At 49.5% G+C, this 22,811-nt stretch overlaps 1 protein-coding gene across 2 annotated transcripts in view; it reads left to right on the top strand.

The window, feature by feature from the left end:
* Window positions 1–279: 279 nt before the first annotated feature.
* The window catches only part of Itgal (integrin subunit alpha L), a 39,570-nt gene continuing 17,038 nt past the window's right edge, over window positions 280–22,811 (top strand). Inside the window, exons 1-17 of one of the 2 annotated variants that reach the window (XM_048454996.3) lie at window positions 280–503; window positions 1,465–1,564; window positions 2,985–3,079; window positions 3,184–3,251; window positions 4,062–4,179; window positions 4,295–4,425; window positions 5,365–5,510; window positions 10,171–10,303; window positions 10,398–10,548; window positions 11,795–11,868; window positions 11,963–12,095; window positions 15,630–15,781; window positions 16,177–16,314; window positions 16,729–16,923; window positions 17,065–17,195; window positions 21,119–21,279; window positions 21,366–21,517. In XM_048454996.3, coding sequence (XP_048310953.3) covers window positions 449–503; window positions 1,465–1,564; window positions 2,985–3,079; window positions 3,184–3,251; window positions 4,062–4,179; window positions 4,295–4,425; window positions 5,365–5,510; window positions 10,171–10,303; window positions 10,398–10,548; window positions 11,795–11,868; window positions 11,963–12,095; window positions 15,630–15,781; window positions 16,177–16,314; window positions 16,729–16,923; window positions 17,065–17,195; window positions 21,119–21,279; window positions 21,366–21,517 — 2,133 coding nt within the window. In that variant the 5' untranslated portion in view covers window positions 280–448. Of the gene's footprint in view, window positions 504–1,464; window positions 1,565–2,984; window positions 3,080–3,183; window positions 3,252–4,061; window positions 4,180–4,294; window positions 4,426–5,364; window positions 5,511–10,170; window positions 10,304–10,397; window positions 10,549–11,794; window positions 11,869–11,959; window positions 12,096–15,629; window positions 15,782–16,176; window positions 16,315–16,728; window positions 16,924–17,064; window positions 17,196–21,118; window positions 21,280–21,365; window positions 21,518–22,811 lie in introns of both variants that reach the window. The other variant, XM_048454995.3, reaches the window with a different exon arrangement.

Genomic DNA, 22,811 nt, shown 5'->3' with positions numbered 1-22,811 from the left:
TTTTCTGTTTTGTTTTGTTTTAGATTATAATATCATTACAACACTTCTCCCCTCCCTTACCCCCATCCAAGCCCTCTATATACCCCTCCCCCCCTATCGCGCTTTGGAGAGTCTTCCGGGGCTGAGGCTGTGTAGCTGAAGCACCGTCATTTAACCGCCTCGCTGTCTGCTCTAGGATGATGAGAAAATGCAAGTAGGCACAGGAAGTGTATCTAACCTGCTTACACTTCCTCTCTGAACAGAGAGGTTTCACAACCCCGGCAGGAGCATACCCCTCCCTCCACCCCCACCCAGTGTCACCAGCCTGGTGGCCCTGAGAAAGTTCCACTGCAAGGGGCCCCATGCAAGAGGCATCACTATTTCCCTCTTCCACCCTTGTCTAGGTTGCCAGAAAATCTCAAGAGCTCTCAGAGACTGAGGCTGGACCCCAGGTCCCTCCTCGGCGCAGATGAGTTTCCGCACCACCGGCCCCAGACTGTTGCTATTGGGACTCCAGCTGTTTGGTAGGAGATCCAGGAGGGAGGGGGGAGAAACCAGAAGGCTTCGTAGAACTGAAGCCAGCGAGGAGCCACGCTAAGGGGCGGGTGGCATAGGCGATGTGGGACCGAGGAACTTCAGAGACATAAGTGGGAACCCACATGAAGTCAAAGTATGTTAGCAAGGAGAGATGAGGGCGAGGAAGGATGCAGGGTTCGGGGGAGGAGATGGTTGGTGGGACCAGGGTAGGGAGGAGAATTTGGGGTTGGGTATTAGCTCTCCACGTAGTTTTAGGCAAGTCTTTCCCCTTTCAGAGGCAGCGCCTCCCTTCACCTGAAGAAGTAAGGGTACCCTCATCCGGGACACCCAGGACACAGGGTTCCAAGTCTGACTGGAGGGAAAGCTGGGCCAGGATTGGCAGTTTCCAGTCTGTGGATGACTCTCCAGCGGGAAGGGGAGGGTGTTGAATTCCAAAGGCTCAAGAGATACCTGTGCCTACTGGGGAAGCTGGGGAGTCTGAGTACAGCTCCCTGCTGGGCACAAGATATGGCGATTCAATGAGACTGATCATTGGGGTTCTCAGGTGCTGGGTTGCAAGACCCCCCAGAAAAGAGCAGTGTGTGGAGCAGTCACGGGGCCTCAAGGAACCCTCTTTTGGTCCCCACATGGGAACTTGGTTATTCTCTGCCTGGGGACCCCTGTCCCTGGCTTCTTTCTCACGAGCCTCCGCCTTCTTACCCTTCCTTCTTTGCTAATAGGTCCAAGGGGAAGTTGAGTCCTCGGGGTCTGGGGAGGAGTTGCCTGTGCCGTGGGAGACAGACTATGTCATCTCCTATTCTCCAGTCCAGGCCCCGGAGGGAAATTCCTGGCACTGGTCCCTCTCTGCTTGGGTGCAGGCAGCCTCTGGGTTCAGAGGAAGAGGCCCTGGGGCAGCACGTGGGATGTGGGGTCCAGACAGGAAGCGCTGATTGAGTTTGCTTCCCTCAGCCGAGGCCTGGAGCTACAACCTGGACACGCGGCATGCGCAGAGCTTCTTGGCGCACGCTGGAAGACACTTTGGGTACCGGGTCTTGCAGGTTGGAGATGGGTGAGTTGTTACTCTTTCAGCTCCCGCCCACCACCAACCGAGTATGCAGGGCCACACATCTGCCCAGGGTCACAAAGCCAGGGGTGGGGTGGGGTGGCACGTAGCAGGGGCAGGCCTCACTTCGGCAAGTGTCTGTTAGACGGACTCTTTGAAATGGGGGAGGGCTCTCCGGTACCATATAATGAGGGGAACGGCCAATGTGCCACATGAGTGTCTAGGACCCTCTCCCCTCCCCTTCCTAAGTCATAACTCAGTTGAGCACATAGTAGGCACGCTTAGTCATTGATAACTTTGGCGGCGGCGGTGGTGGTGCTGTTTGAACACTAGGTCTGTGCTAGGCAAGCTCTCCATTGCATTGTTTGCTTTGTTTGGAGACAGGGTCTGTGGATTAGGCTGCTTTTGCACTTGCTGTGGCCGACCTGGCCTCCACCTCTGGGGTGCTGTGATCACCCCAGTTTAGTTTGAGACAGGGTCTCATTAAATTCCCATGGCTAGCGTGGGACTCATTATCCTCATGCCTCTGCCTCTGCCTCTGAATAGCAGAGGCTGTGTTATCTCTTGAGTGGGTGGAGAAGTGGGTGAAGTTCGAAGGTGTCCATCTGACAGACCACTCTTCGAGGCTGGAAATGGAAAGAAGCCTTAACGTTCTAGAATGATGTTACTGGGCTGCTGGGCGAGAGGGGGCATGGAGGAGCTCCCCTGAAGTAAGAGCTGCATTGCCCAGGCAGCAAGATTTTCACATATGATCATTGTTGGTGTTGGTGTGTGTGTGTGTGTGTGTGTGTGTGTGCATGGATACTATAGTGCACATGTGGAAGTCACGGCAGCCTGCCGAGCCAGTCTCTCCTTCTACCATTTGGGTCCTGGGGATCAAGTCAAACTCAGGTCGTCAGGCTTTCCCCACGGAGCTCGCAACAGCCAGTCTCACGTCATTGTGATGTACCTGTTTAAGATACGGAGCTGGGGGGAGATGGCGCACACCTTTAATCCTAATACTCAGGAGGCAGAGGCAGGCAGATTTTTGTGAGTCTAAGGCCGGCCTGGTCTACAGAACTAGTTCTAGGACAGCCAAGGCTGCAAAAAGAAACCCTGTCCTGAACAAACAAACAAACAAAAAACCAAAACCAAAACCAAAACAAAAAGAACCTGGTGTGGTGGTATACAGCTTTAATCTCAGCACTTGGAAGCGAGAGGAACGTTGGATCTCTGTGAGTTCAAGACTAGCCTGGTCTATGTAGCAAGTTCTAGGCTAGCCAGGGCTACCTATATAGTGAAACCCTGTCTCAAAGAGGATGGAAGAAAGGAGGGAGGGAAGGAAAGAAGGAAGAAAGGAAGAAGGAATGGGTAGGAAATAAGAAAAGAGGGACCGGGTAGGCAAAGGCCCAGGCAACTTCATCTCACAAGTGAAATTTTCCATTAGGGTTGTCGTGGGAGCTCCAGGCGAGGGGAACAACACAGGAAGCCTCTATGAATGTCACCCAAGCAGTCGCTCCTGCCAGCCACTCAGCCTGCATGGTGAGGAAGGAAGAAGATGGGAAGTGGGACCCCAGGGAAACTGAGGCTGACCCCAACACGCCTGATGACCTGAGTTCCTCCGACTCTCTTTCTGGTGCACACAGGTTCAAACTATACCTCCAAATACCTGGGAATGACCTTAGTGACAGACGCCACCGACGGAAGCCTTTTGGTAAGAATTTTGCATGATGCCATCAAGGCCTGGGGAGCTAAGCACTAGGAACGAGAAGCCAGGTATAGGGTTTAGACCTGTAATCCCAGCCCAGACTATTGTTGTTTTAATTGATACAGGGTCTTGTTATGTAGCCCAGGCTGGCCATCTCTTGCTTCAGCCTCCCGAGTGCTGGAATTACAGGCATGCGTCTCTGTGCCCCCATAGGATGCAGTGTTTAATTGTAACTGCTACAGGTGAGGCACTGTGCTAGATTCCGTGGGATAAGGCTGTAAGATATAGAGATGTACCAAGGACCAAAGCCCCGCCTATAAATTTCAGTTTGACAGAAGAGCCAATGGTTGTAAATGCAGCACTACCCATTCTGGAAAAGCGAGGCTTTGATTTGGCGAACGAAGGGTGTATGGTTGGGAGGGGTGGTCCTGGGAATGTGCCCAGCTGTGCACAGGACAGGTGATGAGCTAAGGGGGTTCAATGTCACTCCATAGGTGGTGAGTGAGCATCCATTGTCAGAGAATGCTGGCACTGGGGACGCGGAGACCCTTAGGGGCAGAAATGCTTTGCTTTGAAAACTGTTTGTGCTGGGCATGGTGGTGCATACCTTTAATCCCAGCACCTGGGAGGCAGAGTCAGGCGAATCTTTGTGAGTTTGAGGCTAGCCTGGTCTACAGAGCGAGTTCCAGAACAGCCACTGTCTTGAAAAGAAAGAAAGAGAGAGAGAACCATTTGGAGGGAGGGAGTATTCTCTGGTGAAAATGCCAGAAAGACACAACACAAGGAAGCCCTAACTTTTCCCTTTGGCTGCCTCAGGCCTGTGATCCTGGACTGTCTCGGACATGCGATCAGAACACCTACCTCAGTGGCCAGTGTTACCTCTTTCCCCAGAGTCTGGGGGGACCTATGTTACAAGGGCGTCCTGCTTATCAGGGTAAGGACTTGGAGACCCCGTGGGTGGACACACCTCTGAGGAGCTGGCTTCCACAGGAAGCAGCACAGCAGGCCGAGCTGAGTCAGCCAGGCCTGTTTGCGTGTGGTCTCTGCAGCGTGTACGAAGGGCAAGGTCGACCTCGTGTTTCTCTTCGACGGCTCAATGAGCTTGAGTCAAAATGAGTTTGAAAACATCGTGGACTTCATGAAAGACGTGATGAGGAAACTCAGCAACACCTCCTATCAGGTACCTCCGCACATCGGGAGCCCTAGCTGCAGAGCCCTAGCTGTAGAGTCTAGACGCTCACCTGGACTGGCTGGAGGGAGGCCTGTTGTGTGTGTGCACGGTTGCGCCTATACCTCTGGCAGCAACACGAGCCAGGAGTCCAAAGCGGCCCAGCTCTCTGTGGCAGGCTTTTGTTCCTGTCTCCATTTTTCCTCTCCACTTTCTCGGTAGTTGGCCTTCCGTTTCTCTTTAGATTTCCTGGTCTGTAGCAAACTGCTAAATTTGCATGATAAATTTCCAAAGGAGTACTTTAACTTCCTCTCAACTGATTCCTCCTGCAAAGTCCCAGTTCTGAAGAGATTCTGACTGACACAGCTGTCACTGGCACAGCTAACTCTGTCTAGTTTAGGGGCTTCACAGACGTGGTTTCTGGGAGCCATCCAGAGACCAGGAGCCCAGCATGCACTTCTGGGTAAGAAAGCAGAGCCCGGCAGTGGTGGCGCACACCTATAATCCCAGCACTTGGGAGGCAGAGGCAGGCAGATTTCTGTGAGTTTGAGGCTGTCCTTGTCTACATAGAGAATTCCAGGACAGCCAGGGCTGTTTCACAGAGAAACCTTGTCTTGAAAAAAGAAAGAAAGAGAGAAAGAAAGAAAGAAAGGAAGGAAGGAAGGAAGGAAGGAAGGAAGGAAGGAAGGAAGGAAAAGGTTTTTAATTATGCTTCTACATCTGTTTATATTTATCTTAATTTTTCAGAATGATTTGGTGGAGGGATGTGGAGTTGGGTTACTCAAGGTCTGCAGAAGAGGCAGAGACTAGGGCTGGGCAGTTAGCTGAGTAGCAGTGTTTGCCTGGCAATCACAAGGCCCTGGTTTCCACAGCTGGGAGGGAAACGGAGCCTGGAGCTGACCAGTGAGGCGGGACCAGTAACCCCACACCCTTTCTTCCTTTCTTTCCTAGTTTGCCGCTGTTCAGTTTTCCACAGAGTACAGGACAGAATTTACTTTCTCGGATTATGCTATAGAAAAGGACCCTGACGTTCTGCTACGCAATGTTACACACATGCGCCTGCTGACCAACACCTTTGGTGCCATCAACTACGTAGCGTAAGTTCTCTTTGGAGGAAAGACACGCCAGTGTTAATCCATCATTTCTCTGTGAGCCAACTCTCCCCTCAGTGTCATGTAGGAAGCCAGTGGGCAGGTGCAGTGTGGCAGTTTACTGTATAAATTCAAGCAGAGGGAAACGTGTGGCTAACCCACACCTTAACTGCAGCCTGGGGGGCTTCTGCAGGAGGTCTTCAGGTTTTAGAAGTCAGAGGTCAGCCTAGGCTACATAGTAAGACCTTGTCCAAATAAACAAATAAACATTTAAAAAAGTTTTAAAAAAATCGGGCAAAAAAAAAAAAATCGGGCAACTTAAATATGGTTAAAAGATTTGTCTTGCGATAATAAGGGGCAAAGTTTGGATCCCGACATCCGTGTAACAAGCCAAGTGCCCAGTGCATACCTGTGACCCCAGTTTTGAAGGAGACAGAGACAGCGAGAGCCTTGCTGGTTTCCAGCCTAGCTAAGAACACATGAGCCCTGGTTCAAGAAGAGACCCTGCTGCAAAAGCATGCAGAGAATGACAGAGGAAGAGACACTGCATCTTCTTATGGCCTCCACACAAGCGCGAGCATGTGCACATACACACACATAAGCCTTTGGGACAATCTCCCCAAGCCTGCCTAGAGCCAGCTGTAAGGGTTTGTAATCCTAGACGTGCAGAGACTGGAACGGGAAGATCACTTGAGCCCAGGAGTTCAGGGTGAGCTCGGACAATACAGTGAGAACCCCATCTCCAAACACTAAAACAGCAGCCGGGTGTGGTGGTGCACGCCTTTAATCTCAGCACCCAGGAGGTAAAGGCAGGAGGATCTCTATGAGTTTGAAATCAGCCTGGTCTACATAGGGAGTTCCAGGACAACCAGGACTCTGAAGAGAATCCCTGTCTCAAAAAAATCAAACCAACCAGACAAACAAAAAGCAAAACAGGGGTCAGGGGCTGGAGAAAAGCTCAGCAGGTAAAAGGAAAGCGATGTGTGCTTGGTGTTCAGATGCCCAGACTCCATCTGAGTCTGGGCATCTCCATCCACTCTGAGGTAGTGGCACTTGTCCATCATCCTGGCCCTGCAATAGCAAGATGGCAGGAGACAGAAGAACCCCTAGAGGTTGTGGGGACAGCCTGCCTGATGACACGGGGCCGCAGCAAACAAGACGGGAGCCAAGGACCCACACCGCGGTTGTCATCTGACCACACATGTGTAGTGGCATGTGCATAGCCTCACACATGAAGATGTCAGCACATCATCTACACAGATGAACACATAAATGTTTTTTAAAACTAAAGCAAAAGCAAACCTTTCCCTTGAAACAGTAGACTGTGCCGGCAGGGGTGGGCGCTCAGACTAAGGACTAGGGAGTTCTATAGAGGTCGTGTCCCCATTTCCTCCCATGATCCCCCTGGATGCACACGCCATTTCACTTTTTCCCCTCGTTCTCTTCTCTGCCACACGTGTGTGAGTTGAGTATAACGTAAACAGCACGCACTGCGCCTTTGAAGACTCTCTGGGTGCTGCTCTGTCTCTGTCTTCTGGGGCTCATTTGATCTGTGGTGGCCATTTCACTGTCCCTGTAGAGGCTGCGGTGGGGACAAGGTTGAGTCACATTGGCTTGGAAGTTACCAGTCTCAGTCCCTCAATCCAGATGTGCAAACCTCAATTCCAGTTTCCAGGAGAGAAAATGTAGTTAGTTGAGCCTGATATGGGTGATTCAGGGCCCACTCAGCTGTGGCCTGGATCTACCTTGTAGTGTGGTCAATGAAACAACCACAGACGCTGGAATCTCCCCACTGTGAGAAGGGGTGTTTGTTTGTTTGTTTGTTTGAAACAGAGTCTTGCTGTGTAGTCCTGATTGGCTTGGTACTTACTCTGTAGCCCAGGCTTGCCTCAAACTCATGACAATCCTCCTGCCTCAGTGTGCCTCGTGCCGAGATGACAGGCATACCCACCTTGTCCATCTTCGGAAGGGGTTTTCTTAGGGGAAGAAGTCCCCACGGGGTGACCAGATACTCTAAAAGGTGCTACTCATGAGAGATAAATGTGGTCATGAAAATGTGTGTCGTAAACACCGCCTTCTGTCTGCCCTGGGTAGCGTCCTGTGCCCGAACCAGAACTTTGCCAACTTTTCTGCACAAGACCTGAGAACAAATCTTGCAGTGTTCTGTCTGTAGATGGCACCTATTACCTAGTCTTCGTTGTTTGACTCTATGTCCTTTCATGATTTAAAAAAAGTTTTTCTTAGCTAGTGGACAAGGACAGGCTAGACGTTGCCAGTTGAGGGCTCTTTGTCAAGTTCTAGGTACTAAGCATCCATGCCCCTAGTGATGGAAGCTTCTGCCCTCTTGGAGCTTAAAATTTCAGTCGGAGTGAGAAACATAAAAACAAGATAAGTGAGTGATATAACACAGCAGACGTGTGTGCTATACAGAAAAGTAAGGCAACATTGTATAGGAAGGTCAGAGCCAGACCTTGGCAGGGAATAGCAATTTGAGACAGGGAGATAGGCTTTCTTTCACATAGCCTCAGGCTGGCCTCAAACACACTGTGCACACAAGGCTGACTTTGAACTCCTGATCTGCCTGCCACACTCTCTCAAGTGCTAGGATTACAGGCATGTACCGCTCCACCCAGCTAGAGAGGGATCCTATGGATAAGACTTCCCGGATGAGGATGCTCTCTGTCACTGTCACAGACATGAGACCACGAACCTATAAAGAGAAAGGTTGTTTAGGTACACAGTTTTGGCATCTTATGTGTGTTGCGGGATTGGAACCCAGGGCCTCATCGTATAGAGCAGCATGCTACCGCTAAGTTCCCACCATTGCTCAGTTTCGGGAGCTTCAGTCCGTGGTCATCCAGGCTCTCCTGCTTTGGGCCACAGCAGCACACCATGGTTGGAGAGCATGGTGGAAAGAAACCGCTCACCTAATGACTTGGATGTCAAGGAGGGAGAGAGGAAGGAGTCAGAGTCCTGCTGTTCCCTTCAGCGACTCCCGAGACCTCTTGTTAAGTTCCACTTCCTAAGAGTTCCTTCAGCTGCCAAAATAGTGCCACACTCGGGAGACCAAGCCTTGGGGAGGACACATTTGGAATGTTCTAGAAGAACCAAATGTGGTGGGTGGCACATGCCTCTACTGTCAGCACTCAGGAGGCAGAGGGAGCAGGAGGCAGGAGACAGGATTGTCACAAGCTCCGAGACAGTCTGAACTGTCTAGTTCCCCGTCAGCCTGGGCTACGTAGGGAGTTTCAGGTCAGCCTGAACTGCATAGGGACTTTAGGGAGCTGGCCTTTATGTAGTGCAATCCTATCTCAAAAAGAGTGTGGGAGAGACAGCTCAGTGGTTCAGGATGTGTGTTGCTTTGGGAGAGGACCCAAACTTAGTTCTCAGCACTCACACTGGGCAGCTGGTGACTGCAGCTCCAGGAACTCTAAGGCCTCTTCTGGCCTCTGCAGGCGTCTGCTCTCATGAGCACATGCCCCACACAGACACACGTGAATACACATAATTAGGCTCAGACTAAAGATCGTGAAGAAAGAAAAGGGAACCAGGCTGTCTCTGTGGTTGGAGAGAATAAGGAAGAGGGGACCTTGCGGAAGAACTCAGGCCTGGTGGCAGGAGTTCAGATCGGTGGGGCCGAGTCTGTAGTGAGGTCTCGGCTTCCCCAACCACAGGAGCAGTGGTCTGATGTGTGTTCATTTGTGCTTACTTTGTTTTTGGAGATATAGTCTCCCTCTTGCAGCCCAGGCTGTCTCCTAACTCACCATCCTCCTACTTTGACCTCCCGAGTCCTGGGATCAAAGGCATCAACCTTGGCACCCAAGTCTGATTTATATTCTTTTTGTTTGTTTGCTTTTGTTTTTTGTTTTTCGAGACAGGGTTTCTCTGTAGCTTTGGAGCCTGTCCTGGAACTAGCTCTTGTAGACTAGGCTGGCCTTGAACTCACAGAGATCTGCCTGCCTCTGCCTCCTGAGTGTTTAAGGCGTGCACCACCACCGCACGGCCTGATTTATATTCTTGAAAAGATTCTTTTCGGGTTGAGTGTTGTGGCACATGGCAGTACTCTAGAGGTGGGGGCAGGTGGATTTCTGGGAGTTCGAGGCCAGTCTACTCTACATAATAAGTTCCAGACCAGCCAGGACTACATAGTAGTGAGACCCTATCTCAAATATAGATAAATAAAAAAAGAAAGAAAACAGTTCTTCTGCTGTAGCAGAGCCGAAGGCAGCTGGGCATGGTGGGGGAAGGGAAGTGACTGATAGGTTGCTTACTTGGGAAAAGTGACTCCAAATCTCTCTGGCCACGGAGTCCTCTTCCCCGCTGGAATTTCACAGAGACAAACACCTATAACTGACTAAAGTGTGGTTGTCAAGCAATCAGAATGAAGGGTGGCAAAGCCCAAAGTCACCCCTTCCTCAAACTTCCCCATAGCTACACATGAACTCTGGGACACACCTCTGGGCTACCCAGAAGTCCAGAGGGAGAGGGTGGCCAAAGCTTGGGGTAGGGGCTTAGGGGGACACTTGAAGGCTTAGAACACCTGCTTGGTAGATTGGAGAAAGGTTTTTGTTTGGTTGACTGTGCAATGATTTGGTGAGCAGTGGGGGCAGGAAGCCTTGGGGTCTGCTCTGAGAGGAATCTCACATGCCCCTTCCTTGGTACACAGGGCAAACGTGTTCAAAAAAGAGTCTGGTGCCCGGCGAGATGCTACCAAGGTGCTTATCATCATCACAGATGGAGAGGCTACTGATAATGGGAACATCACCGCCGCCCGAGACATCACCCGCTACATCATCGGGGTATGGTCCCCAGGCCCATGCCGTCTCCCCTCTTCTTCTAAGCCACAGGCTCCCTCCTCAGGGGTGCTCCAGCTCTCCATGGCCTCCCTCACAGGTTGGAAGGCATTTTAAGAACACGAAAAGTCAGGAGAGTCTTCACATATTTGCCTCAGAACCCACAAGTGATTTTGTCAAGATTCTGGACACATTTGAGAAGCTCAAGGACTTGTTTGATGATCTGCAGAATAGGATCTACGCAATTGAGGGTGAGTCCCAGCCCCTGGCAGCAGGTGGGGAGGAAGGCCTGGAGAGATGACTCACCCCACTGTCACTGACTGTGGGTCCCACATGATGTAAGATGGGCCACCTGGCAGGAACCAGGGTGAGGAGCCCGCAGGCACTCTTTCCTGACCTAGAATAAGAGGAGGTTTTGGGTGATGTCAGCAGATGGAGGACTGAAAATGGGGACATTTCTCCAGGCAGCCAGGAGTGTTTGTAGGAATCGGGATCCACAGGGAAGTTCCCCGTGTGTGAATGTGGCTTCAGTGTCCTCAGAGGAATACATACGGTTGTGCACAGGGCGGGACCAGGCAGACTCAGTCCAGGATCCTTGCTGCTTCTTACCTGCTGTGTGACCTCAGACAGGTCTCTTTCTTCTCTGTTCGCTTTGTTATTTTCTGTGAAATGGGAACAGTAAGGTCTGGCTGAGGTGGAGCATGTCTTCACTTCTGGCACTCGGGAAGCAAAGACAGGAGGACCTCTGTGCATTCAAGACCAGCTTGATCTATATAGTGAGTTCCAGGACAGACAGGACTACATAGAGAGACCCTGTCACAAAAAATAAAAAAATAGAAAAGAAGACAATACTGACTACTTATTGGGTGTAAAACTCAGCTGCTGTGCTGGTCCTCTGTGGCAGCCGTAGCAAGGTACCAAAGGCAGTTAGCTTAAAATAGCCTGTCTTGGTACAATGGTGGCCAAGGCATCCCAAACTGGAAAACTCTTTTGAAAAACGTGTAGTATTTCATTTAATCTTTGAGAATTTCATACATATATATAATTTTACTTTTGCCCTGGCTGTCCTGGAACTCATTGTGTAGACCAGGCTGGCTTCAAACAGAGACCCGCCTGCCTCTCCCTCCCGCGTAGCGGGACTAAAGATGTCCATCACCACTCCTGACTCAATAGACAGTACATGTCAATCATCCCTCACCTCATTCTCTAATCCTTCCCGACCCGCCCATCACCAACCTCCTCTCAATTTCTAGTCCTTATTAGAAACAAAACAAAACAAAACCCCCAGAAAACTAATACACGGAGTCCAGTTAGTGCTGCCTGAATGCACGCAGGCGTGGGGCCGTCCACTGTGCTGTCAGACCCTTGAAAAGCAATGATTCCTTGACACTCGAGTTTACGCTTTCTGCCTTGTCCTGAGGTCCATGTTGTGGCTCGTGCTCTCTGTGCCCACAAATGCCTCTCTTCTCTGTTCCTTGGGTCCGCTTTGTCCCGCAGGCACGAACTTACAGGACATGACCTCCTTTACCATGGAACTCTCCTCCAGCGGGATCAGCGCAGACCTCAACAAGGTGCACAGCAACGAGCTGAGGGGTGCTGTGGGGAGGACTTGGGCTCAGCTGCCTCAGGGTGACACTCACCCTGTTCCTCTCCTTCCCCAAGCAGGGCCATGCAGTTGTGGGAGCAGTCGGAGCCAAGGACTGGGCTGGAGGCTTTCTGGACCTCAGTGGCGACTTGCAGAATGCCACATTTGTTGGGAATGAACCACTGACCTCAGATATGAGAGACGGCTATCTGGGTGAGTGCCTTACTCTGGAAAACAGCTCAGACTAGCTTTCAAAATAACAGAAAAAGCTAACTAACTTAATTTTTCTTTCTTTTCTTTTTGAGGGAGAGAAAGGTTTGAGGCAGGGTCTGACCTAGTCCGAGATGGCCTGGAACTCACTGCAAGCCCATTACTTTGGCTTCCCAAATGCTAGATTATAGGTGTGAACATTTGCTTTTGAGATAAATTGTTATGTACTCTAGGATAGATTGCATCTTCCATAGGGTGTGTGTGGAGGTCAGAGGCCAACTTGCAAGAGTTGATTCTTCTTTCTACCATGTGTGTCCCAGCGGTGGAACTCAGATAGTTCATCAGCTTTGGTGGCAACAGCCTTTTCTTGCTGAGCCATCTCAGCAATCCAGTTTTTTTTTTTGGTAGTGGTGGTGGTGGTTTTTTGTTTGTTTGTTTGTTTTCGAGACAGGATTCTCTGTAGCTTTGGTGTCTGTCCTGGAACTAGCTCTTGTAGACCAGGCTGGCCTTGAACTCACAGAGATCTACCCGCTTCTGCCTCTCAAGTGCTGGGATTTAAAGGCATGCACCACCCCACCTGGCTAAATTTTATTTAATTTCAAGAGTTCTTCTCATCTGGGCATGATGATGGCACAGGCCCATAATCTCAGAACTTTGGGAGACTGAGCCAAGAAGACTGGTTGTTCAGAGGCCATCATGACTCTGAAACAGAGAGATTATGTTTCAGAACGAAGGTGGGGGTTGGGGGAAACTGGGGAGAGAGCTCAAAGATTAACAGTGTTTGTTGCTCATTTTGAGGACAAGAGCTGAGTTCCTAGCATCTACACTGGGCCGCTCACACCACCTGTAATGCCACCTCCAGGGTCTCTGTTACCCTCTTTTGTCCACCCAGGGTACACACGCACTCTCTCTCTTTCTCAGAGACTCACGCACGTGCATAAATACATTTTAAAAATTATGCTAATCTATCAGGCAGTGATGGAGCATATCTTTAATCCTAGCACTTGGGACGCAAAGGCAGGCAAACCTGAGGCCTGTCAGGTCTGCAGAGAGAGCTCCAGAACAGTCAGGGCTACAGAGAGAACCCCGCAGCCCCTGCCAAAAAAAAAAAATCATGTTAAGTACATAAAAGAAAAATGTGTTGCCGGGCAGTGGTGACACATGCCTTTAATCCTAGTATTCGGGAGGCTGAGGCAGGAGGATCTCTGTGAGTTTGAGGCCAGCCTGGTCTACAAGAGCTAGTTCCAGGACAGGCACCAAAAACCACAGAGAAACCCTGTCTCGAAAATAAAAAATAAATAAATGTGTCTGTCTGGTCACAGTTACCAAGGGTCTAACCCTGCATAGCTCCAGGCTGCTGGTCCATCTGAGGAACTCTTCCCAGGCTACCCCAGGGCTGCACCCTGATGCTGTTCAGTTGACTCCGTATGGTCGACCTTTCCTCTCTCTTGCTGTCCTTGTGATGTTAGCTCTCACTAGCGGGTGCAAAGCTCTTACATCTCTGGTCTTATCTGTGGTCTTATCTGATTCTCAGAACCACTTCCATGCAGCTGGTGCTGTTCCCTTTTTTTTTTCTTTTTTTAAGATTATAAACAGACTGAGAGGCATGGAGTGATTTTCACTGAGTCACACAGCTAGGAAGTCACAGCCCTGGGATCCAAGCCACCTCACTGACTCCCAAGGGCATCCTTCAGCCTTGCTCATGAATACATTCCCTGGACAGGGATGAGATTCAGTCTCTTTGCCCTCCTTTCCTGTGCTTTTGTTTTCAGTTGTTCTGCAAAAATAATCGAACAGACTCTTGAACCATACTTCTGGTTTTGGCAGGGGGATGACAAAGTTTCCCACCCAGAACTCACTGTGTAGAACAGGCTGGCCTCAAACTCAAAGATACCCTTGCCTCTGCCTCCCGAGTGCCGGAGTTAAAGGACCTGGTTCCACATCTACTTATTTATTTATTGTGACAACACCCAGAGCAGCAGCTGGGGAGCACGTGCCTTCTTCTTCCTGCCAAAACTTCTCAAGGTTTGATCTCGGCCCCAGCAGTGGCTCAGAGGTTTTCATAGCCTGTTTGATGGGGCCTTGCCATCCACAGTGCACAAGGGTTTTCTGTCTTCTTCACAGTGGTCAGGGGAGCTGCGTGACGGTGTTTTTCCTGTGGTGCTCTTCTGCCTCCAGAGCCGCCGCAGTTTGGGCCACCAGAAAGTGGGTGACATGTGGTCATCTTTGATTGGCTGTGGATGTCTTTCGGCGTTGCTTGTGGTTTCAGCTTTGGGAGGGATGGGGTTTCTTTTTTCATTTTTGGTGGTGTCTTGATGAAAAGATTTTTGTTTTTGTTTTTGAGACATGTATATTGTATTGTATGAGTATAGGTTTGTCTGCATGTATGTCTGCGTACTACTACTTGCATGTAGTGCCCTTGAAGGCCAGAAGAGGGAGTCTTATACCCTGGGACTGTGAGCCACCGCAGTACTAGGAGTCAAACCTGGGTCCTCTAAAAAAAAAAAAAAAAAGCAGGAACCAGCTATCTGGCCCTAAAAAGGGTTTTGAAGTAACATGTTTAAGCATGGATGTTTCTCAAATGTCCTTCCCTTCCCTTACTTCTGATGTGAGTAGCTGGGATCGATAGGGAACCAGCAGATTCCCTGCCTAGAATGTTGAGTACATGCGTCCACCTGCACATCACCTCTTTGTTATTTCCAATACACACATAAGGTTTGCCAGGGTTTCTGTGTGGCCTTGGCTGTCTAGAACTTGCTCTGTAGACCAGGCTGGCCTCAAACTCAGAGATCCACCTGCCTTTAGCTCCCAAGTGCTAGATCAAAGGCGTGCGCCACGGCACGTTGCCTTCTCCTGAGGGTATCATGTGGGTTACTTGTGGCCATGACTAGATCCCTGACGAGACAACAGGGAAGGAAGGGGTTGGTTTGGGAAGGCATGGTGGCAGGAGTTTGAGGTGGCTGGTCACAATTCATCCGTGAAAATTAGATTACTATTTTTCCTTCAGTCCTGGAACTCCGTGTGAAATGGTACTGGCCATAGTAGGGTTGGTTTCCCCTCCTTCATTAGATCTTGTGGGAAGGGTGGGAGAAATGGCTCAGTGATGGAGAGCAGTGGCTGCTCTTGCAGAGGACTGGGGTTTGATTCCCAGCACCCACATGGTGGCCCACAACCATCTGTAACACCAATTTCAAGGGATCTGATACTCTCTTCTGGTCTCCGTGGTTGTTAAGAATACACACGAGACACATACATACATACAGGTAAAGCACTCATATACAGGCAATAAAATAAGTTGTGCCTCAGCTGACATTCTGTGTCCATGGGCACATGACTGGCCATTCCTGGTTAGCAGGTTGTCCACAACTGAGAAGTTCTGGGGTGGTAAATCTGTTCAGTGCATATGGCCGCCCCTCTCAGGCAAACGGTCTCGCGGTTCTTTCCACGTATCTCTGTTGTAAGCCCAGTGTCATGGGCTCTCCTTCCCACAGCAGCCTTTGTGCTTCTAACTCTGATCCCTCACCCGTGTCTCATTAGGTTACACCGTGGCCTGGCTGCCCTCCCACAGCTCTGCCTCACTCCTGGCCGTGGGCGCCCCGCGATACCAGCACGTGGGACAGGTACTGCTCTTCCAAGCCCCTCAAGCCGGAGGACACTGGAGTCAGATCCAGAAACTCGAAGGGACTCAGGTGAGAGTGACCAGAAGGGCATCTGCCAGTGCAGCTTGTCCTGCAAACACCGTGCAGTGTCGGGTGAATCATGCTTGCCGCTTAGAACAGCCTCTGAGGTGAATCGCCAGTTTCTTCGCCTTACGACACTGACCCTCCAGGGGTCCAACTCGTCTTAATTCACATAAGCTCAAGGGTGGAACTTAGAGCTGCTCGTGTTTTTGAGGCGGTGGGATCTGGTGGGGGGAGGTGGACATGGTGCAGCTGAGAGCTGGGAGGGGACCTGAACCTCCTGCTGTCCCTGTTGGGTCTGGGTGTGGGAGGAGGTGGACATGGTGCAGCTGAGAGCTGGGAGGGGACCTGCACCTCCTGCTGGCCCTGCTTACTCTTCCTCGGATGCCTTCCTGTCCCCACAGATTGGATCTTATTTTGGTGGGGAACTATGTAGCATTGACTTGGACCAGGATGGTGAGACAGAGCTATTGCTGATTGGGGCGCCCCTGTTCTATGGGGAGCAGAGAGGAGGCCGAGTGTTCATTTACCAGGGAAGAGAGGTAAGAACCAGGGCTCCCAGTGAGGCAGGGAAGGGCAGGGCAGGGGGCGAGGTGGAGAGGAGGGAAGCTCTGCTCAGGTCAGGGTTATTCTGAAGGGCTTCTCCTTCACTATGCCAACCAAACCCTTTAAACAGCAAAGAGATGCTGTTAGTCTTTGTGTTATATTGTGCAAGGCCCGGTGCCAAGCGTCATTTCATTGTGCAGTTGTCTCCTAAGCACCTATGAGCCTTATGTTACAGATGGACCCACAGAAACAAACCAGGCTGTCAGTGTGACGGTGGCGTTGTGATGTTTTGAGGGACTTGGTCACACCTTTCTTATTTTGTGCTCATCAATGTATTGACTGCAATGCCACGCTCTGAAAGTTTGCTGAGGTTAAGGGGTTAAGATATGACCCATCTCCTTCCCCTGAAGGTGTTCAGCATCGTCTCAGAGCTGCAGGGTGACCCTGGCTACCCACTTGGGCGGTTTGGAGCTGCCATAGCTGCCCTGACAGACATCAATGGGGATGGACTGACGGACGTGGCCGTGGGAGCCCCTCTGGAGGAGCAGGGGGCCGTGTATATCTTCAATGGGCAGTCCGGAGGGCTCAGTCCCCAGCCAAGCCAGGTAAGGTACCCTGCCTGACCATCAAATTTGGATCCCATGTGTCTTGAAGCCTCCAAGCTCATGGTCCAGTCTGAGCCTTGACTTGGTTTCCTGCACCCAGCCTCTCCCAGCTCACCACCCACTCCTCTCCATCTCTCCCAGAGAATACAAGGAACCCAGGTGTCCCCAGGAATCCAGTGGTTTGGACGCTCCATCCATGGGGTGAAGGACCTTGGAGGGGACAGGCTGGCAGACGTAGTTGTAGGAGCTGAGGGCCGGGTGATTGTGCTGAGGTAAGATGGACTTCCTGAGTTACCCTGATCAGTGCAGCTCTCTTCCTTCCTGGAGCCGCAGGGGCACTATACTCCAGCCCTCAGAGGCCAGCCCTCCTTCATGGTTTCCTCCAGGTTTAGTAGCTGATACTCAGAGACAGAGAAGGGAATTGAACCCAGGTCTCTCTGGTCCTCAATTTGTTATATGATGTTAAAATCTGCTGACTGGGTTCCTGGAACCCAAGTTTCTCCATTTTTGAAGCGGTGGTGTCATTTCCTGCTTTGTTGGTACCAGGTACGAAGAATAGATATTATCACATATTATGTCTTTGAAAATTATGCTCGTGTGTGTGTGTGTGTGTGTGTGTGTGTGTGTGTGTGTGTGTGTGTTTACTCTCATGCACATCCCACACACACGTGGGTAGTGGGGATAAGGGCACAACTCTTGGGAGTCAGTTCTCTGCTTCCACCTTGTGGGTCCCAGGGATTAAACTCAGGCTTCTTTGTGCTCTGACCCTTCTTGCTGGCTTCCTTTTTGCTTTTGTGGCAGTGTGGGGGATGGGAACCAGCCTGTGCAGGCGAGGACGTAGTCTATCTGCACCACCCACTTAGCCTGGTTGCCAAACCTTCTGTTTTGTTTTCATATGTGGATTTTGTTCTGTCTTTTCAACACAGAGTCACAATGGAGTACAGACTGGCTTAGAGCTCAGTCTGGTAGCCCAGGCTGTCCTGAGGTCAAGGTTTTTGTACCTCTACCTCCCTTTGCCAGGATTACAGAACTGTACCACTGTGCTCAGCATCTGCTGTATCTTGAACACTGGGTCAGACACTGGGCCCCTGTCGGGGTCTATCTGGAAGGCTATGTGACCACTTCAGGTGTGGCCTATGGCTTTAGAGCCTGGCTGCCATACCATACAGAAGTATGGGCCTGCAATCCACTCTCTCCTATTAATTTTAATAAAACCTGTGCTTCTGCAACAGGACAGACAATCATGCCCGTCTTTGGCAAAGACCTTTTTATTTGCCCAAATTTTCCCATCTCTGGAACGGGCATTTATATATGCAAGCTCCTGTCTTAGGCATCTGGGAGAAGAAGCGTTAAACCCATCGTTGACTGCTGATCTCTGTGAAGAAAAGAGATCAATGGAGAGAGAGACCTTTGAGCTCTGTGTTGGAGCCATGCTTTGTCAGGATACATTACAATGCTTGATGAATAATCATGCTCCCGAAGACTATAGTCTCCTGTTTAAAGGAGAAGGGAACCACCTGAGCTGAGAATGCTTCTTCAGCTAGTGTAGAGCAGCTCTTAAATCCTTTATGTTGTATCAAAATCTAAAATTTTTTAACATATGCATTAACTCCCAACATTTACAGGGTGTGTCAAACTTTTCTCAGCAGTTGCAAACATCAACAGGTCAATACCATAATTCTTAGCATTATTGATCAACACCAACTTTTACAGATATCAGATCAGTACCATGATTTTTGGCATTATTGGTCAACACCAACTTTTACAGATATTATCAGGTCAGTTCCATGATTTTTGGCATTATTGGTCAATAGCAACTTTTCTGAACATTTTATGTTGGGATCCAGTGCTAGCCTGGACCATAAATTATTTTTCTGGACCAGACCCCAGTATAAACTATCTCTCTCTCTGGACCAGCATGGAGGCGTGAGAACAAAGACACAATTCACATGGGCTTTATCGGGAGGGAGATTCTCCATGACCCCTCATGGAATCCTGAGTTCACATCCTGAAGAATTCCCTTATTTATTCTCCAAACAACCTTATATATCAAAACATAAACTGAGGGGTAAAATCATTAGCATTCTGTTTCCTAGGTAACCAGGTGAATGGCTTTTAGTCATGTCCACATCTACCTGTGTTTACTGTTACATCTTCCTGCTCTGTATGCTAGCTGTTGCTGTCATGTAGGCTAAATTAGCACCTCTTCTCAGGCATCCTCCAAATTACAAAGAAAGAGCAGAGCAACATCCTGACCTGTAGCATGAGGGCAGGCTTGTTGAGGTTTCTGTCCCACCCAATACCCCATAGCCAGCAAGCCCCAAAGAAAATCACACAGAGATCTCCATAAGTTATAAAACTGATTGGCCCATTAGCTAAGTCTTCTTATTAGCTCTTGTAGCTTATATTAACTCATTGTTCTTATTTATGCTGGCCACATGGCTCAGTACCTTTCTCAGTGAGGCAGGTCACATGTTACTTCTCGGTGGTCTGGGTTGGACTGGGAGAAATCAGCTTCCTCCTTCCCAGAATTCTCCTGTTCTCATTGCATCATCTCTACTGCCTGTCTGGTTTTCCCACCTATTACTTTCTGCCTGGCCAATCACTGTTTATTTAAAACATGACTGACAGAATACAGACAATTCTTCTGCACCACTGACCTTTAGTTAGATTAGCAACAGTCTGTCTAAAAGGTTCGTGACCACCTCAGGTGTGGCCTGTGGCTTTAGAGCCTGGCTGCCGTACAGTTGGACGGCTGAGGGCTACAGGGAGATGAGCGGGCTCCTGTAAGGTAGTCAGTACCCGGGGCAGCTGAGTGCAGCTCTCTGAGGGGCTGGTGTTGGAGCTGAGAACTGAAGATGGGACTGTGTAGGGTGGCAGGAGCCTAAGTTAAGAGCTCTAGAGAAATCCCAGCATGTGCCCAGTCATGAGGAAGGTGGGAGGCTGACAGGAAGGAGGGCAAGTGTGGCTGGAATGTGCTTGTCCTGGGGCACTGTGCTAGAAAATAAGACTACTGAGACAGATGATAAATACATCGTGCATAATAAAAAGCTTGAAATTTATTCTGAATATTATATGGCATGACCATGTCTACATAGTGATTTCTAGGCCAACCAGGGCCTACATAGTAAGATCTTGTCTTAATCTACCCGTCTGTCTGTCCATCCATCGTCTCTCATATGACAATGGGTACAGTCTTTAAGTCCATTTCCTAATACCACAAACTCCAGCATAGAACCCACCACTGTATCACAGGACATAAGTGGGTCTCTCTCTTTCTCTTTCGCCCTCTCTCCCTCTTAGGATCTCAACAGTCTAGGCTGTGGTCTTTCTGTCTCATGCTTACCAGTACCAGGAATGTAGGCATGTGCTACTGCACCCTCTGATTTCTCTTGTTCTCTTTCTCTTTCCAAAAACCATGTATGTATGTATGTATGTATGTATGTGTGTATGTATGTATGTATGTGTGCATGTGGGTGTGCACTTACGGGGTGTCGGAGGGCAACAAAAGGGAGTCACCTTTCTCTTCCACAATGTAGGTTCTTGAGACTGAACCCAGGTGATCTGGCTTGGTAGCAAGTGCCTTTACTAGCTAAGCCACATCATTGACACCCTTCTTGAAAATTATGCTTGTTTGACTGTTTGTGGGGACACACTCTTTTAATCCCAACACTTGAGAGGCAGAAGTAGGATCTTTCTGAGTTCAAGTTCAGCCTAGTCTACAGAGCAGTTTCCAGGCCAGCCAAGGACATATAGTGAAACCTCATCTCAAAAATAAGAAATGATGTTTATTTATTTATTTATTATATATGTGTATGTATGTGTTTGTGTGTGCGCTCACATTCACACACGTGTGCCACTTCACACATGTGGAGGTCAGAGGACAGTTTGTAGGCATCTGCTCTGTTTCTACCCTGTGGGTCCTGGGGACCAAATCTTGTCATTAGGCTTGATGGGCGCCATTACCCTACTGAGCCACCATCTCACTGGTCCTGGCTTCTCTTTTTTCAAAGATCATTTCTTTATAGAAGAGTGGGTCACGTGGCCAGGGAACTGGGGAAGCTGTAGCTGTCACTGCTGCTGTTACTGAGGGACTTCTGGCAATGACATGGAACGACAGCCCTCTGTCCTCTGCTAGACAGAGCTCCCAAATGTATGTGTCACCAGTCCAGTGGGATGGTTTTCTGCCCTGCAGCTCGAGGCCGGTGGTGGATATTATCACTGAGATGTCCTTCTCCCCAAATGAAATCCCGGTGCATGAGGTGGAGTGCTCCTTCTCAGCCAGTGAGGAGCCGAAGAAAGGAGTCACGCTCAAGGTGTGCTTCCAGATCCAGGCCCTCATGCCTCAGTTTCAAGGTCAGCGCCATCCTCCTGCCCCCAGAAGAGCTCCCGGAATTGGGAGGATATCCCATCATTCCACTCTCTCCCTCCTTCTTTTCCAGGTCTCCTGCTTGTCAACCTTAGCTACACCCTGCAGCTGGATGGCCACCGGTCGAGGAGCCGAGGTCTGTTCTCGGGAGGGAGCCACAAGCTCAGCGGGAACACACCTGTCACCACCACGAAAACCTGCAAGGACTTCCGGTTTCACTTCCCGGTAAAGAAGCTGTTGCTGGTGTTCTGGGAAGGACTGACCACAGTGAGAAGCACAGGCTTAGCTCTGTAGCCATACAGCTGTGACAGTGACATTGACATCTTTGTTTGTTTTGCTTTTGTTTTCTTGGAGACAGTGTTTCTCTGTGTAGTCCTGGTTGTCCTGGAACTCGTTCTGTAGACCAGGCTGGCCTCATTCACAAAGATTACTGGCCTCTGCTGGGATTTTTGTTTTTTCAAAGATTTATTTGTATATGTATTTTACGAGTGCTCTACCTGCATGCGTGCCTGCACGTCAGAAGAGGCACCAAGTCCATTCTTGGTGGTTGGCAGCCACGAGGCTGATGCTGGGAGCTGCGTTCAGGGTCTTTGGAAGAGCAGCCAGTGCTCTTAACCCTTGACCCATCTCACCAGCCGTTGGTCCAATTTTTAAAAAATATTATTTTAGACAGTTGCTGAAAGGTCAAAATGGAGTTGGCTTGTTGCTTGTGTTTCTTTTCTGGGGTGTCAAACACACAGAACCAGAAGCATTACCCAGGTGGTCGGCACCCACCCTGAACGGTTCTCCATTCCCAGTATCGGTTTGTTTCTAACCAGTACTGTGTCCCTCTGCTCCTTGCACTCCACCCTTTTAACTCTGGAAACTTAAAACAAATTTGCCAGAGAGGACAGCAATATGGCGTGGGGGACCTTGCACCTTGGGTCTTGGCTCTATTGCTCTCAGTTCCGATCTGAAGACAATCATGGCAGTTTTTAGAGCTCTTCCCCTCCTTCTGAATAGGAAATGAATGTGCCCACCTCTTAAGATCAACAGGCTCCTTAGGCATAGTTCAAACTGAGAGCCTACCTAGTGTTCTGGTCACTAGTAATGACAAAAGGATGATGTACCAACTCTGGAGTCAAGGAAGAAATAGCCTAATTGCTCTGGAATATTTTTGCATGAAATTTGATAATGGCTGTCTAGAATACATAAATACATAATATATGTTATTAGATAAATGTGTATATATAACATGTATATATTATATACATAGTATTATATATATGTACATATATTGTGTATATGGATGTTTTGCCTGTATGCATGTCTCTGTACCACTTACATGTGTGGTACCTGAGCAAGACCAAAGGCATTGAATCTCCTAGGTTTGGAGTTACAGATACTTGGGAGCCATCTGTGGGTGCTGGGAATCAAACCTGGGTCCTCTGGAAAAGCAGTCAGTACTCTTAACCACTGAACCATCTTTCAGCTCCCTAAAGCAATCTTTAAGACATCATTTGAAAAACGTCTCACTCTG

Source organism: Myodes glareolus, chromosome 7 (genome assembly GCF_982192425.1).
Source record: "Myodes glareolus chromosome 7, mMyoGla1.1, whole genome shotgun sequence".
NCBI lineage: Eukaryota > Metazoa > Chordata > Mammalia > Rodentia > Cricetidae > Myodes > Myodes glareolus.
Note: the sequence above shows the minus strand (reverse complement) of the source record. Positions and strands in the feature narration are given on the sequence as shown.